Source organism: Triticum urartu, chromosome 6A (genome assembly GCF_056163025.1).
Source record: "Triticum urartu cultivar PI428250 chromosome 6A, HENAU_Tu73, whole genome shotgun sequence".
NCBI classification, from domain to species: Eukaryota; Viridiplantae; Streptophyta; class Magnoliopsida; order Poales; family Poaceae; genus Triticum; species Triticum urartu.
The window spans coordinates 426,136,437-426,154,775 of record NC_141878.1 but is presented as its reverse complement, the minus strand read 5'-3'; the positions used below and the strand labels follow the sequence as shown (position 1 = coordinate 426,154,775).

Sequence of the window (18,339 nt, the reverse complement as noted above, 5' to 3'; positions counted from 1 at the left end):
GGTATGACGGAAACTAAGGCGGCAAGAGTGGAACAAAACACCGGTTAAGGCCGAGCCTTCCACCCTTTACCAAGTATATAGATGCATTAATTAAATAAGAGATAATGTGATATCCCAACATATACATGTTCTAAAATAGAACAAACTTCAACTTCACCTGCAACTAGCAATGCTATAAGAGGGGCGGAGAAAAAGTGGTAACTTAGCTAAACAACGGTTTGCTAGGAAGGTGGGTTAGAGGCTTGACATGGCAATATGGGAGGCATGATATAACAAGTGGTAGGTAGTGCGATATAGCGATAGAGCGAACAACTAGCAAGCAAAGATAGAAGTGATTTCGAGGGTACAGTCATCTCATCTGAAATCCAGCAAGGAAGAAGAACGGATCCATGAAGAAGACAAACGGACGTATTCGAACGGATCCTCACAACTCCGGAACGAAACTGAAGCTAACGAGAGAAGCAACCCGGAAAGAAGCAAACAACATAGTAAACAACCATCACATAAACATGGCATGATGCACAACCAAGTATGATGCATGTCCAGTTTAATGAGGCATGGCATGGCAAAGTGCACAAACAACACTACAAGTTAAGTGGGAAACACCACATTTAAGTTATTTAGTTCAATCTCGTGTAGTTTCCATATTGACGAATTCGAATCCCTTCGGGGTTGTCATGGTACTAGGGGTTTTCGGACTTGTTGATCTCATTCTTGTGACGATAGTGGTACACGGTCGTCGTGGAAGTAGTTGTACACATTATCTTGTCGAACCCATAGCGACGGTAGTTGTTCACCCGATGGTCTTTGGCAACGGTCGTCCTATAGTGTTCGTAGATATTCGGGTCGAGGGTAGAGGTACTTGGTATCTTCTGGAACTTCACGGTTCGTCAGTGGTACTTGACGGTCTCGAACGGGGCAGCAACATGTAGTCAAACATGCGGTCTCGGTCCTGGCGATCAAAAGGGTACTTGCGGTCTTGACGAATCCGTAGTGGTACTGGGCGAGATCACGTCCACGGCAGTCTTCGGACTTGGTTTTCCTGTACATGACTCTAGGGGTCCTGGGGGAACTCAGCGATGGCCATGGCAAAGAGGCGACGGTATATAGCGAAGCAGGGAGCAGCAGCTCAAGTCGCGGTACCAGCAGCTATCACGGGCGGAGGTCGGGACTGGAGCATGGACGCAGTGAGGACGAGGGCTGCTGCTGCTGCCCCATGGCAGGCGAGGCACGTGGACGAGGAGGAGGTTGCGGCCTCGATGACGAAGCCTTGCTGGCGGTCGGCCGGTGACGGAGGTTGGGCGCGCGGAGGCGCGATGGAGGGTTGCGGGGTTGAGCATGAGCTCTCCTGCATGACCTACAGCCCTCGCTTGTAGGCACCGGCTCGCCGGTGACGAGGAAGAAGCAGGGCGGCAGAGCGGAGCCAAGCAGTCACTTGGACGGCGAGGCGAGGAGAAGCAGAGGACGGGGAGGCCGGCGAGGCTTTCCTGGACGGGCAGCAGTGGAGGTTGTAGGCTGGCGAAGGGCTCGCCGGAGCATCCAGTGCTCGCAGAGGCCGACGCATGGTGCAGGGGAGCGACGGAGGCGCTAGGAACGAACCCGAAGAGGAGAAGGGAGGGGCGGAGCAGAGCAGCTCGGACGCGAAGGCAGCGCACGCCGGAGTTGATGGCCAGCGTGGCGGCAAGTGAAGCAGGAGCAGGAGAGGAGGTGGCTGTGGCGTGGAGGAGGAGCAGCACTTGGGACTGGAGGAAGGCCATGGCACAATGGGGAAGGAGGCGCAGAGGCAGGGCTTGCCGGCGGTGGCGCCATGGAGTTGGAGCAGGGGATCGAAATGGAGTGGCTGCGGGGTGCGATGTGTGTGTGTGTCTCTGGCGGCGCAGGAGGAGAACGAAGGGAGAGATGGGGATCGAGCGGAAGGGAATCAAGGGGGAGGCGCCGTTGTGGGAGAAAGCAGAGGGGGTCGATCGGGAGATGGGGGTTAGGGTTAGGATGGGCCTCGAGGATGGTCCAAGTGCCATAGGGGTTTGGTGGGCCTAGGGAGGCCGGCCTGGGCTGGTCTTCTCTCTCCCTCTCTCTTCTTCTTCCAAAAACAGAAGAAAAAAAGAAAAAAACAAAGAAGAAAAAAAGGAGAATAAAGAAGAGATAGGACAAGAATTTGCGCAAGCGGGTAATTTTCCCGGACTCATAAAAATGAGCCTGATCCCGGAAAAATAGAAGTGGGCATGCGGTTGAAGTTGAATTCAAACTCATTTGAAATTAAATCCAAAAGATTTGAATAGGAAGTGAGGTTAGGGAAGGTCCAAAAATATTGAGACTTTTGGAGGAGCCTCAAAAAATGGAGAAAGAATTATCAGCAAGGTTTGGAGACGAGGAATTGAGAAAGAAAAGGCATGGGGTTATCTTTGCACGTGTGTTAGAATATCTACTATAGCTCCCTAATATATTGGGAGGATATGTTATATAGAGAAATCACCATGGGAGTTCCCTCAATTTAAATAGATCAAAGATCTATGCATTTTATTTAGTTGAGTTTTAAAAAGGGATGCAAGATGACATGATGCAATGCACATGATGCAAAGATGAATGCAACAAACCAAACAAATCACACGACGAAACATGGAATACAAGGAAGGCATGTGAAGCGCCGGTCTCGGGGCGTTACACTCTCCCCCTCACTGCTGGTCAAAGACCCGACAGGATCTGTCCGCCAGGAAGGGAAGGAGGCTTAACGCTGTCGCCGTTGGCGAGGGAGGGAATCCACTACCGGCGCAGTTGTTCACTTTCACCCAGCGGTGGCACGGGAGGGCATCCGACCCCTTCTTCTTCGCCACCGTACATAGTGTGGGCCGAACGGCCTCCGGTCGCCCAACGAACCACACCCCAAGAACCTTAAGGTATAATTTACTTATTCCACATGCATTTCTCTAGCTGCATGTGGGCTTTTTCCGCTTCTGCACTCGAATATAGGTGTTGGATCAAACAGGAAAGTAGTGGGGAAAGTTGTATACCATGAATCTAGGACGTGGTTCAAAGAGGAAAGGAATGGAGGAAAGTAGTGGGAAAAGTTGTATAGCATGAATCTAGGACGTGGTTCAAAAAGGAAATGAAGGGGGAAAGTAGTGGGGAAAGTTGTATCGCATGAATCTAAGACGTGGTTCAAATAGGAAAGGAATGGGGGAAAGTTGTATAGCATAAATCTAGGACGTGGTTCAAAGAGGAAAGGAAGGGGGGAAGTACGAGTACATACTGGCTATCTAGCACCTACGTTGGTCGAAAAGGGAAAACAATGACAAACGCAGTACGCACATCTGTAATGAACTGATCTTTTGTTTTGGGGGACAAGGCTGTAGAGTTTGAGCAGGACTTGATTTGCTGCGGTCACATAGGGAAACGTGTCTAAAGATAACAAAACTGGGACCAACACAAACATGCTCCTTGGTTGTTTGTTCTTTGTTGCAACAGACTGTGCATCACCACAGTACATCGGTAGATGCACATGGTGCTGGTGCGTCCACTGTCCCATGCAACAGTTTAGCTGTTGTTAATCTAAGGCCCTGTTTGGTTAAAAACTCCCTAGTCCCTACCTGCTTGGTTCCAAGGACTAAACATGGACTAGAGGTTATTAAATGACATGCTAAAAGACCATGTTGCCCCTAGTAATGAACTAATAGAGACAAGGTGTGATGCATGGCAGGGGCAACTATTGGAAAAAGTCCCAAAAAGACTCTCCCTCAGGGTCTTCTTTTTTAGTCCCAAATGCCCACTTTTAGTCCCTAAAAGTCCCTCCTGTTTGGTTTAGATGGGATTGACACGGAGTTTTTTTAGTCCCTCCACCAAAATGTCCCTGTAAAAAAACACCCTCTAATAATGCCGCTGGAAAATTGATGCAATGCCACAGTTAAAAGCAAATTACATGTTTAACAAATTTTATTGTTAATATAATCTCTCTATTAATATTAAACAATGCCACCATTTGAGAAATGGTACTGTCTTGCTTTCTTTCCCATTTAGATAAGGTAGATGCTTCTTTTTGTTGGCTTCTGTGTCATCCACAATTATTGACCACTAGTTGTTTCCTTTGCACCTCTGTGTAAACAGGGTTATCTACTTCACCTCGTTGCCATTATGACCTTTTGTTGCACCGCACAAAACACTTTTGTTTTAAGAGTGTTTTGTGCAGTTCAACCAAAATGTCACACCGACAATGTTGTTTGATTGCTTGATCTTAGTGGAACTGCACAAGAGGAGATCTTACTTCCTATCCGTGTTGGCAAATTTGGTTCAGATCTTCTTCTTGTGAGTTGTTTGAATTCCGCGTCATGAGAGGTCAGTACTAGCCTTCTTTCACATGATTCTGAAGTGTGCTTTCATATGTTGTGCTACTTGTACGATAATGTTGCTTGATTTTAGTGAACTGCACAAATGGAGACAAGACTTCCAATCTGTATGTGCATAGTAATATCCCATTGAGGTAAGATAAGGATATTTCACAACTGTTGTCCTGTATTTTGCCACTTTCATCAGAAAATTAATGTCATTGTTTAGTGCTATACTTGTGCAACCTAATTGACATGCCAAATCTTACATTGAAGGCGAAGCTTGTCTGTTATTGAACCAAGTGATGAAGGGGAAGAACAAGCAGAAGAAAAACAAAATCAACTCCCGGTGTTGTAATGAAGCACTGGAACTGTGATGACACAAGTAATGATATAGTTTTGCATCTTAATTTATTGCTATGGCTGGAACGAGCAATTGTTTTGCCATTGATTTCATGCCACTCTTAATGTAATACATAATTATCTCTACTTGTGCAAACAGGGATCTTCTTTGAAGATACCATATATTTTTGTGGAACTGCACAAGAAGATGTTGGAAACATTAAACTAATCGAAGGGTATATAGTAAGCATGGCCACCACAGTAGATATCCACAGATGGTTCCGGAGAAGTGCTTCATCTGTATGCTCTACACAATAAGTCTCCTGACAAAGGTTGGTACTCGCCCACTGATTTCATCCATATGATTGAGCTTTGTCATCTCTATTGGTGTTGTGCTACTGTTTAGATACTGTCGTCAAAAAGTAGTATTGTCCTTGAGAAGTGCTTAATCTGTGTTGTTTTAAATATTTCCTTTCCTTTTTTCTGAGAAAACAGGGATGCTAGCATTTAGTTGTCCTCTTGTCTTTGCACAACAGGATCATCCTCCTCTGAAGAAGAATATGGAGTACGTGAAGTGACTAGTTCCGATTATGCCAGGATGAAGAAGCCTTGTCTATCTTCTCATCAGAAGGAGCAGTTGAAGGATGGTTACATTACCCCCCACAAGACCAAACTAACTTCAGCTCAGAAGGACTGACAAATCTCCATTTTCTTGTTGTGATGCGTGAGTACAATGTTGTTCTAGGATTCTTTCCGGTGAGTTCCATTTTTCTAAAAGTGTGCTCTACATGGACAATGTAGGTGCATGTTTAAACTATCAATTCATAATACAGTTTGCTTTATACTAATCACTTTTTTTGTATTTGTGCAAACAGGGATGCTCAGCTTGATTTCAATGGGAACTGCACAAAATGTTCATGAATACATCGAATCATTCATTTCCACCACAAGAAAGGAGGTGTCGAGCGAATTTGGTAGGTTTTGGTGGAATTGCACAAGAAGAACAACTGGTTTATTTAGCACGAGGTGCCATGACAATGTTCGAACTGATGGCAAACCCTGCACATTCCACAATCATAGGCATTTGATATTTTGGAATGGGACAACCTTATCAAATTTTGCTCATTGATTTTAGCAAGAAGACATGTGTTTGATATTTTTGAATGGGACGCCCTTTGCTCTCAGCAGTGTCGATCCATTTTTCTTTATTCTTTAGTTGTGAAGTAAATATTGGCTCTGACATGTGAATCCCTGAGATGCATAATCATCGATTGTTTTGAATGTTCTCTATGAATTGTCAGGCTTGTGTGTTTGATTGCAATGTACAGGAACGCTAAAAAGCTTCTCAAACTCTTTGTACTCCTTCTGTTCCTTTTTACTTCGCACATTGTGAAAGTGCATACTTTTTTCTATAAGATTGGTCAAAGTAGAGATACTTTGACTGGAGACAAAACTTGTATGCAGACTAGAAAGGACCGGAGGGAGTACATGTGAAACTGCTGCAAACGAGGTGATCACCCTAGGAATAATGCTAGTACGTATTGTTTTGCATGTTCATCCAATGCCAGTGATACAAGAATTTGAACAAATCAAAATAAATGCATTCATACACGGTCGGATTTCATATAAACATGCCGGATTTCATTACATTTCATACATTCTTCAACTAAAAAGGGGTGCGCTGGAGGTATAATTAATTAACCGAAGCTACCCACCTGCATCTGGGCTCAAGTTCTCTAGCAAATGACAGTATCGCATGAGCTTGCTCAACCACGGAGCGCTCTTCAATCATCCTGTAATCATAGAATTGCTCCATGATGTGCAGCTCAGTGCCAGCAACCGGAGGGTAGCAGCGGTGGCCTTACTTGGACCCGAGCGGCGGCGACCTACCGTGTTCTACTCTTCCTCGTTTTCTGTGTGGCGCGGCCTCGTTGGCAGCGGGGCGGGGCCTCGGCAGAACCAGCGATGTCCTCTGTCTCGTTGCCGGTGGGCGGCACCTTGGTAGAGCAGGGGAAATCCTCCCCCTCATTGGCGGCAGGGTGGGGCCTCGGCTGAGCTGGTAGTGTCCTATGCCTCGTTGTTGGCGCCGCGGGGCCTCGGCGGAGCAAGGCCTCGTCGACGCCAGCGGAGCAGGGACTCGTCGGAGCCGACATTGTCCTCTGCCTCATCCTCGGTCTCGCCAAACATCGCCTCGCCCGCTTCATCGCCCTCTTTGTAGGCGGCCGCAGCCTCGACCACCCACATGCGGTACCGCCAGTGCTCGAGGCGGCCCTCGCGGGCGGAGCGGTACGAGTCGAGCAGCGCCTCCTGCTCCGCCCACTCCGCGGCGATCTGCTCCTCTGCCTGCAGGTGCTCCTGGAGAAGATGGTGGTTGTAGGCGGTGTCGGCCTGCGCCTCCCGGAACTGCTCCTCACGCTTCTGCATCACCGTGTCCATATATTGGGCACGAGCCTCATCGATGGTCATGGTGCAATGCGCCGGCGAGGATGGCACGGAGGAGGGGGTTGGCGCCGGATCGTCGACTACCATGTTCTCCATTGGGACGTCGTCGTCCTCTGGTGGCCTACCGGCCAGCCAATCGGCAGCAATGGCTGCCATCTCCTTGTGGTCTGTTGTCCGCCCATCCCGAAGAGTGCTGGAGCGCGAGGAAGCCATGGTGGGCAGTAGTGGTGTGGACAGGAGAAAGGGAACGGATGCGGATGACTGCGGCTATGGCAGGCGCAGCAGTTTATATAGCAATGGTGGATGGCGGAGGGACGGACGTGTGGCGTTGGAGTAGCCGCCTCGGCAACCGCGTATCATTAATGTGGGCGGCAGAAGGACGGACGGACGACACTTGTGTCGTTTGAAGGCGCAGCAATCGCCTGCACCGGGAAGCGGGGCAGGCGGCGCTGACCGTTTCGGGCGGAAAGCGCGCGCGGGCGAGGGAGGCAGTCTGGGTGGGCCAGGGCAGTCACACTCATGCTTGGCAGCGGGTCGGTCCAGTAGCCGGACATGCTGGCTCGCCAGCTAGCTCGCTGAGCTAAGCGACGACAATCATACGATGGACGTAGCTTCCGACCAAGAGCCGGCGCCACTGTCCAAGCCGGTTCATGCCGTGTTCACCATAGAGCAGGTGCGGCCACACTTCGACGCCCTAATGGCGGAAGAGCTACCAGCACAGGAGGACCTGTGCTGCAACCGCCGTCTCCTCAACGAGCACCGGTGAACAAGCGAACGACAATGCCATCGCGGACATGTGGCCCTATGATCCTGGCTTCCTGAATGAGCAGCGGCGCTGTATCAGACCATCCGTAGGGCCTGCGAGGCCCTCTCCGTCGTCCTTCGAGTTGTTGTGCTCGCAGTGGCGCCACCGTCTCGCGTTGTCAACATGGTCAACGGACATGAGGATGAGGACATGACTTTACTTGGAGAGGATGACAGTGGGGACCCACCAGGGCCACAGCCACACGTACGCAAGTGCCTCCATATTAGTATATAAAACTATAAAAAAAATTGCTTCCTCCTGGTTTCCTGACATCACAGTCCCACACCATTGTCAACCTATGTAGTCAATAAACGAGAGAATTGCACAAGAAGCGGCCGGCAGCTGGGACCAAGCAGCTCGAGCAGTATTTGTGTTTTTGAGGTGTGAGCACTGCAGAGTTTTTCTTGAGCGATGTTTAGCCCAGATATTAATTTTTCTCCTCTGAACAACAACGAAAACATCGCTACAGGTATTAACTGGGCGGGCTGTGGCCCATCTAGCCCAGGCCAGATATCCAGCCCAGATATTAATTTTTTCAAGCTGAAAATGGCTAGCCCAGCTATACTTTTTTTAGGAATACCCAGGCAAGGTCAAGTTGTTATTCTCCGCCCCTCTGGGCTGCAAATCTTTCCTAGGAGGGATGCATTAGGCTTAACAAGAAAATGGGCTTTAAGAAATAATAAATGGGATGTAATTATAAAAACTAGGCAGTAACTATAAAAAATGCACCAAACACGTAATTACTTTATAAAATATTATTTTTGCATATTGAAAATTTTAATTTCATTAATTGTTGCGAGCACAAAGTTTCGTTGGATTTTTACGTAACATAAACTTATATTGAAATTGTATTTAATCTGACTAGAAATTTCGGGATAAAAATATTTCGGATCCCATCAAAATGTGGGAAATTTTATTGAATTTTGTTTTGAACAGTTGGTTGAAATGGGTTGTACTTCTAAAAATTGTAAATGGGTTGTAGCAAATTCCATTAGAATTTAAAATTTGGCTACACATTCTTACAAATCTCAAATGGGCTATAAGTTCTCTGACACACACTTGTGGCCTTACTAAGTTGACGCGTCCCCTAAAAAAGAGAGTTGACGCGTATGCAAGGCTTTGTCAACTTATAGTCAACACACGGTTCTAGCAGCAGTGGCCGTTGGATGTCCATCCAATGGATGTCGTGCTTCTTCTTCAATCTCAGATATTCTAGCTTCACCCGCCCAAAAAATGATTCCTCCTCCTGACATCTAGGGTGCACCGTTTCGGAAGCTGACCTGTGAGCCTAGTAAGTTGACGCGTACCAAGGGCTTTGTCAACTTAGTCAATGCGTCATCGTTGTGTTCATGGGGAGCCAACCTCTGGTCTTCTAGGGCGCACCGATTCCTCCCCCTGACATCTGGGGCGCACCGATTCTAGCTGCAGTGACCGTACGATGTCCGTCCAACGCCCGTCGTGCTTCTTCAACCTCGGGTCTTCTTGCTCCAGTCGCTCAAAGCAGCGCCGGTCGTGCCGCCTGCTCCTACCTCCCGTGGCCGGCTATGCTGCCACGGAGGCCTCACCGCCCCTACTACTGCCACCACTGGCCAGGCCATCCCTCCACTCACCCACACCCCCTGTTATTCTACGGCGACGGCAGCCTCACACCGCAGCCGAACCAGTGGACCCTCATACTCCTCTCCGCGTGGGTATCCACTGCCGCGTCTTTCCCGGCTCCACGTCGTCCCCTTCCTAGGCCTCACTGTTGTCCACCGCCGTGGTTTCCTTGGTTCGGCGTGGTCAATGTGGTCAATGACCGACTTCCATCGGAAGAGTACTGTATGTGGAGAGGCTGGCAGCTGGGTCCACGGCAGCCACAAGGAAGTGCCACCTTATTATGCGCAAAATAATTATTCCTCCACCTGATAGCTGGGACCCACCAGCTACATCTTCGCATGCAAGGAAGTGCCTTCGGGCAAAAAAACGATTCACCCCCCTGACTGCCGTGACCCACCACCTACATCTTCGCACGCAAGGAAGTGCCTGATAGTAGGGACCCACCTGGTCGAAGCGTGCGTAGTGTTTTCATTCTGGTCATGAACGTGTACGTACATACTGGTCCATGTAGAGGCGCGCACGTAGCATGTACACGTACGTACAGCGGCCAGTGTGCAAGAAAGAAAATACGGCCATGTACGTACATACGGGCAGTCTCGAACGCCTACTCGCGCATACGTACGACTAGGGCTCGTTTACATGGCTGGGTCGGAATGGAGAAACAGCGTCATCATCGTGTTCATGGGGAGCCAACCGGCTGGGTCGGAACGGAATGCGTCGTCATGTTCATCAGGAGGGCTTGGATGGAACAGCCGATGGAAACCAGGCCTGGTGTACCGCACAATGGAGGAAACGGCGTTGTGTTCGACCGGCCACGTTCGAAACGGGATCCTGTTCATCGGGAGGGGTCTAGCATACCGCAAAACGGAGGAAACGGACCTCCTACGGTCTAAACGGAGGTCCTGTTCATCGGGATGGGTGTGGCGTACCGCAAAACGAAGGAAACGGACTTGTGTTGGAGCGCTATGGTCAAAACGGGGGTCCTGTTCATCGGGAGGGGTGTGGCGTACCGCAAAACGGGGCTCCACGAGATATTGTTCATCTCCATCGTCGACCCCCTCCAGCCTCCACGGGCTATTGTTCATCCACCATCGACCTCCTCCAGCCTCCACCTGCGACTGTTCATCCACGGGCTCCTGTTCATCCAGCCTCCACCGCGCGCTACTCCACCGGCTACTATTCAACCAGCCCTCTCCATGGGCTCCTGTTCAACCACCCCTCCATGGGCTACTGTTCATCCAGCCCTCCACCATCTAGTGTTCATCCAACCCTCCACGGGGTGGTCCTGTTCATCCAGCCCTCCACGCGGTCCTGTTCATCCAGCCCCAACCGGCTCGATCGATCGGGGTCCTATTCATCCAGAGGCAACGCCACGGGGTCCTATTCATCCACCCCCACTGGGAACTGTTCATCCAACCCCCTCCCCCCAGCAACGCTCATTGTTCATCCAGAGGCAATATCGATCGGCTTCAATTAGCAGCAGTAGCGAAGGAATCGCTCGATCGGCTTCAGTTAACAGCCATCGATCGATCGCTCGGGTTCAGTAACGCGTAGCCTGCAGTGCAATCGCTCGGGTTCAGTAGGCGAACGCCTCGCTCGGGTTCAGTTAGAGCCCAACGCCTCGCACCCACGCGCGTGCGTGTACGAGAGAAACACGCAAACCTTTGTGCATCGCTCGGCCCCGACCACCCACCGTAACCGGGAACACCCCGATATTTTCCTCGCCCTCGCTTCTGCCACGGTTTTTTCCATCATGGACGGCCCAAAGAATGTCATGCAGCTGCGTTTCCGGCCCGCCCAGGACGAAAAGCCCATTTGCTGTCATTATTTTTTGTCATAGAAGTAGGAGCTCCCCACATTTATGATGATACCGGGTTTTGTCACAATTATCATCATAGAAGTGTCATAAGTATGACAGGAAAAAAATTCGTTCGGCCCAAAATGTCACGGATGTGTCTTTCTTTTGTAGTGCATGGGATTACTCCTGCAAGGGTCAATCACAACATGTGTTTTGTAACAAAAATGCATCTTGATGTTCCCTGCAATGCATAGGCATCTTGCTAGTTATAGAAGAAGCCCACACGGGCATCTTGCCGCAGGGTGTGCCACCGACCCAAACTCCTTTTTTCAGACGCTTAGGTGCACCGGATGGCGTGCCATGCTACAAAATGTAAAAAACAGCTCCAATTTTTTTAAAACTTGTTATCTTCAAACTAGCCACACCCATCTCTCACCTCATCAAAACAGCCTGAGGAATATATTTTGAGTGAAGCATAATTTTCCGGATTTGTTGTTTGTTATATCCGGCCTCATTTAAACTTGCCTAGATAGGTACTTTTCATATGCTTCACCTCTTGCCATGTTTAAAAACTTTTAATATTGTTGAGTACCTAACCGGGAGTGAACTAAATAATTTACGTGGTGTTTCGTCAATATGCAACTCGTTGCATATTGAGCTCCACTTAATTTGTAGTATTGTTTGTGCACTTTGCCATGCCATGCCTCATTAAACCGGACATGCATCATACTTGGTTGAGCATCATGCCATGTTTATGTGATGGTTCTTTACCATGTTGTTTGCTTCTTTCCGGGTTGCTTCTCTCATTAGCTTCGGTTTTGTTCCGGAGTTGTGAGGATTCGTTTGTCTACGTCCGCTTGTCTTCTTCAGGGACTCGTTCTTCTTCCTTGCGGGATCTCAGGCAAGATGACCATACCCTCGAAATCACTTCTATATTTTCTTGCTAGTTGTTCGTTCTATTGCTATGCCGCGATACCTACCACTTGCTATATCATGCCTCCCATATTGCCATGTCAAGCTTCTAACCCACCTTTTCCTAGCAAACCGTTGTTTGGCTATGTTACCGCTTTTGCTCAGCCCCTCTTATAGCGTTGTTAGTTGCAGGTGAAGCTGAAGTTTGTTCCATGTTTGGAACATGGATATGTTGGGATATCACAATATCTCTTATTTAATTTAATGCACATATATACTTGGTAAAGGGTGGAAGGCTCGGCCTTATGCCCGGTGTTTTGTTCCACTCTTGCCGCCCTAGTTTCCGTCATACCGGTGTTATGTTCCTTGATTTTGCGTTCCTTATGCGGTTGGGTGTTATGGGAACCCCTTGACAGTTCGCTTTGAATAAAACTCCTCCAGCAAGGCCCAACCTTGATTTTACATTTGCCTAACAACGTATACCTTTCCTTTGGGTCTGCCAACCCGAGGGTCATCTTTATTTTAACCCCCCCGGGCCAGTGCTTCTCTATGTGTTGGTCCAAACCGGGCAGCCTGCGGGGCCACCTCGAGGAAACTTGAGGGCTGGTTTTACTCGTAGCTTGACCTATCCGGTGTGTCCTGAGAACGAGATACGTGCGACTCCTATCGGGATGTTGACACATCGGGCGGCTTTGTTGGTCTTGTTTTACCATTGTCGAAATGTCTTGTAACCAGGATTCTGAGACTAGTTGGGTCTTCTCGGGAGAAGGAATATCCTTCGTTGACCATGAGAGCTTGTGATGGGCTAAGTTGGGACACCCCTGCAGGGCTTGAACTTTCGAAAGTCGTGCCCGCGGTTATGGGCAGATGGGAATTTGTTAATGTCCGGTTGTAGAGAACTTGACACTTGACTTAATTAAAATGCATCAACCGCGTGTGTAGCCGTGATGGTCTCTTTCTGGCGGAGTCCGGGAAGTGAACACAGTTCTTGTGTTATGATTGAACGTAAGTAGTTTCAGGATCACCTCTAGCTTCACGACCATTGCTTTGCTTCTCTTCTCGCTCTTATTTGCGTATGTTAGCCACCATATATGCTTAGTGCTTGCTGCAGCTCCACCTCACCACCTTTCCCTACCCATAAGCTTAAATAGTCTTGATCTTGCAGGTGTGAGATTGCTGAGTCCTCATGACTCATAGATACTTCCAGAACAGTTGCAGGTGCCGATGATACCAGTGCAGGTGATGCAACCGAGCTCAAGTGGGAGCTCAATGAAGATCTTGTTCGTTGTGTTGTTTCATTTCCTGTTGATCAGTAGTGGAGCCCAGTTGGGATGATCGGGGATCTAGCATTTGGGGTTGTATTTTTTTATTTTGGTTCCGTAGTCGGACCTTGATTGTATTCTGGATGATGTATGTTTAAGTTGTTATATGTGTGAAGTGGCGATTGTAAGCCAACTCTTTATCCCTTTCTTATTCAGTACATGGGATTGTGTGAAGATTACCCCTCTTGCGACAAACCTACCATGCGGCTATGCCTCTAGGTCGTGCCCTGACACGTGGGAGATATAGCCGCATTGTTACAACTGCATTGGTTTTCCCTTGAAGAGGAAAGGGTGATGCAGTAAAGCAGCGTAAGTATTTCCCTCAGTTTTTGAGAACCAGGGTATCAATCCAGTAGGAGACCACGCGCGAGTCACCTCGTACCTACACAAACAAATTAGAACCTCGCAACCAATGCGATAAAAGGGGTTGTCAATCCCTTCACGGCCACTTGCAAGAGTGAGATCTGATAGAGATGATAATAATAAGATAAATATTTTGGGTATTTTTATGATATAGATTGAAAGTAAAGATTGCCAAATAAAGTAGATTGGAAAATTATATGATGGAGAATAGACCCAGGGCCATAGGTTTCACTACTGGCTTCTCTCAAGAGATCATAAGTATTATGGTGGGTGAGCAAATTACTGTCGAGCAATTGATAGAAAAGCGAATAATTATGAGAATATCTAGGCATGATCATGTATATAGGCATCACATCCGAGACAAGTAGACCAAAACGATTATGCATCTACTACTATTACTCCACACATCGACCGCTGTCCAGCATGCATCTAGAGTATTAAGTTCATAAGAACAGAGTAACGCCTTAAGCAAGATGACATGATGTAGAGGGGTAAATTCATGCAATATGATATAAACCCCATCTTTTTATCCTCGCTGGCAACAATACAATACGTGTCGGTTCCCTTTCTGTCACTGGGATCGAACACCGCAAGATTGAACCCAAAGCTAAGCACTTCTCCCATTGCAAGAAAGATCAATCTAGTAGGCCAAACCAAACAGATAATTCGAAGAGACTTGCAAAGATAAACCAATCATACATAAAACAATTCAGAGGACATTCAAATATTTTTCATAAATAAACTTGATCGTAAACCCATAATTCATCGGATCTCGACAAACACACTGCAAAAGAAGATTACATCGAATAGATCTCCAAGAGAATTGAGGAGAACTTTGTATTGAGATCCAAACAGAGAGAAGAAGCCATCTAGCTACTAGCTTTGGACCCGAAGGTCTGAAGTAAACTACTCACACATCATCGGAGGGGCCATGGAGTTGAGGTAGAATCCCTCCGTGATCAATGCCACCTCCGGCGGAGCTCCGAAAAGGCCCCAAGATGGGATCTCTTGGGTACAGAAGGTTGCGGCGGTGGAAATAGGGTTTCGTGGTGCTCCTGGATGTTTGCAGGGTATATATAGGAGGAAGAAGTAGGTCGGTGGAGCAACGAGGGGCCCATGAGGATGGAGGGCGCGCCCAGGGGGGTGGGCGTGCCCCCCTACCTCGTGGCCTCCTTGATTGTTTCTTGACGTGCACTCCAAGTCTCCTAGATCACGTTTGTTCCAAAAATAACGCTCCCAAAGGTTTCATTCCATTTGGACTCCGTTTGATATTCCTTTTTGGTGAAACTATAAAATAGGCAAAAAACAGCTGGTTGGGCCTCAGGTTAATAGGTTAGTCCCAAAAATAATATAAAAGTGTAAAAATAAGCCCATTAACATCCAAAATAGATAATATAATAGCATGGAGCAATCAAAAATTATAGATACGTTGGAGACGTATTAGAGGATGTTTCCTTGGGGGTCTCTCCAGCGCGGCGTGATCGTAGTTGCAAGTTTATGCCTCTTGAGATGCCAAAGTTGAGGGGCACTCGGATTTTGTCCGATGAGCAGGTAAGTGATGAGTTTGATCACGTAGTAAATGCATTCTAAAGACTACTTCCATGTCCATTTCCTAATTCTCTAGCTGCTCACTATTTCATAGGTTAGGCTCAGTGCCAGTGGAGATTGGCTTGCGTATGTACGGGAGGGTACCAACATCAATTTGCACAACATTTACAATGGTGACACCGTTCCTGTAGAACATTTGTCCAACGTTGGGATCAGCCATGCAACGGGCCACCACCTGAATTCGTACGATGGAACCACGGTGACATTGAAGAAGATAGCAATCATGGAAGCCCCGATAAGGTCGTCCGCCAACCAAAATTACACTCTCATCATGGTGTTCAACATCGCAATTGCTTTCACGAACCTTGCACATGGCGGTGAAAGGTGGACCATGCTGTCTGCGGCCGATTTGTTGCCGTACGAGTATGAAGATGGTGTGCTCCTTTCTAACCGCATCTTCACGGTGAAAAACCAAGGGACTTGTTTCGTATGGGCAACATCCTATGGTATACTCCCTCTCTTCTAGTTTATTTGTTTTGATTTTTTTTGTTTTATAAGTTTCTAATTCAAATTTAGAGCTCACCATCACTTGTTGAGATTGCAATGTCCATTAAATTGTTGCGTGCATGTACTAGTAAGAAACAAATCTCGAGTTTGGCATGAGTTCGTGCAATGGTAGCACCACAAGGCCTGGCGCAGGAGTTACATTTCCCTCTCGGGGCCCTCGGGACTGAGCTTCAGCGCCTTACTACACCTGCCTTTGAGTCAATAACATGTGGACCCGATAGGTGGCTGGTCCACATGTAATGCTCCCGAAGGCAGAGGGGCAGTGGGGCCGAGAGGGGTGAGCCGCGGGTCGGGGACGTGTGGTTTCATGGGTTCGAGCAACGTCGTGGGAATCGCATGTGGCTACTGTAGAAACTTGATTCTCGCCGCATTTCAGGTGCCCCACATGTCATGCACACAAAGGCAGAGGGGCGGTGCGGCCAAGAGGGGTGAGGCGCACATCGGGGGGACGTGCTACCGTGGGTTGGAGCGGTGTTGTGGGAATCGCGAGTGGCAGTGGATGAAACGTGATGGTCATCGTAGTTGAACTTCCATGGACAAGTTGTCATGTCTATGGACACATGCATTGCATCCAATCACTGGAAGGAGTAGTAGAGAAAGCTAGGCGGATAAATAGTTCCTTATACTCAAGCGGACCCATGCTACTACTTGTTCCAAAGACATGCACACCATCGAAATAGTCCATCTATATCAATATACACATAGAGGAAATATTTTTTACAAGAGAGGAAGTAGTTCATCCATCCATAATGCCCTGCTGCTTGTGCAACTTCTTCTTCTTGTTGTTCTCATTTTCTGTGGGAGACGGCTTCACAACAAGCTCTCTAGACCTTGCAGCTATCTCGAAACTCACACGGGCATCGAGGGCAGCATATTTTATCCGCTCGTACGTAAAGGGATAATTCTCCCATCCAGACGACCTTAATGCCAGCGTCTCGTCACCCTTCTGAAGATTTGTTCCAAGCACAAAATTTGCTACGTCGAATAGGGATGGTGTGATTTATCACAATCTTCTAAAGGAATTTTTATTTTGGCTTGTACGTCAGTGGTGCTTTTCAAATCAAGGTTGTACAGCTCCAACTTCTGTTTGTCCCCTACAATGGCTGCCCCACAGAAGTATATGTCCTCCCTAGACAATAAATCGTGGAGCTCACCTGGTATGGAGGTCGCGTGTATGATGTGGTACACCAAAACATCATATTCGAGGCACAGCAGAAGGACGGCATCGTGTTGGATCTTCCTAGTGGCACGCTCCGTGTACTCTGCGTCGAGACCGATGACCTTCATTTCCACCTTTTGGAGGGAGTTGGATACATTGTTGATCCACTTCTTAACATCCCTTGGGTGGTCGGTGATGGTGACAACTATGCTCAATGAGCCTTCGAGGAGGACATGTTGGACGCTAAAAACCTGCTGTCGGTGTCAAAACCGGTCGATCTCAGGTAGGGGATCCCGAACTATGCGTCTGAGGATCGAAGGAAATAGGAATCTGTTGGGGAACGTAGCAGAAATTCAAAATTTTCTACGCATCACCAAGATCAATCTATGGAGTAATCTAGCAACGAGGGGAAGGAGAGTGCATCTACATACCCTTGTAGATCGCTAAGCGGAAGCGTTCAAGTGAACGGGGTTGATGGAGTCATACTCGTCATGATCCAAATCACCGATGATCCTAGTGTCGAACGGATGGCACCTCCGCGTTCAACACACGTGCAGCCCGGTGACGTATCCCATGCCTTGATCCAGCAAGGGGAGAGGGAGAGGTTGGGGAAGACTCCGCCCAGCAGCAGCACGACGACGTGGTGGTGGTGGAGGAGCGTGGCAATCCTACAGGGCTTCGCCAAGCACCGCGGGAGAGGAGGAGGGAGAGAGGCAGGGCTGCACCATGGAGAGGTCAAAACTCATCTTTCGGCAGCCCCAAAGTCCTCAAGTATATATAGGGGAGAGGGAGGGGGGTGCGCCCCCTTTAGGGTTTCCACCCCAAGGGGTGCGGCAGCCCCAAACCCATCTAGGGTGGCGGCCAAGGGGGGAGAGGGGGAAACTTGCCCCCCAAGCTAGGTGGAGGCGCCCCTCCCCAAACCCTAGGCGCCTTGGGCCCTTGTGGGGGGGGCGCACCAGCCCACCTGGGGCTGGTCCCCTCCCACACTTGGCCCATGCAGCCCTCCGGGGCTGGTGGCCCCACTTGGTGGACCACCGGGACCCTCCCAGTGGTCCCGGTACGTTACCGATAGCACCCGAAACTTTTCCGGTGACCAAAACAGGACTTCCCATATATAAATGTTTACCTCCGGACCATTCTGGAACTCCTCGTGATGTCCGGGATCT

The 18,339-nt window shown here is 48.6% G+C and overlaps 1 protein-coding gene across 1 annotated transcript in view; it reads left to right on the top strand.

Annotated features, from left to right (window-relative positions):
- Nucleotides 1-1,807: 1,807 nt before the first annotated feature.
- The window catches only part of LOC147965522 (uncharacterized), a 28,054-nt gene continuing 11,522 nt past the window's right edge, over nt 1,808-18,339 (top strand). Inside the window, exons 1-3 of the mRNA XM_087530494.1 lie at nt 1,808-1,854; nt 15,324-15,450; nt 15,542-15,953. Coding sequence (XP_087386620.1) covers nt 1,808-1,854; nt 15,324-15,450; nt 15,542-15,953 — 586 coding nt within the window. The remainder of the gene's footprint in view (nt 1,855-15,323; nt 15,451-15,541; nt 15,954-18,339) is intronic.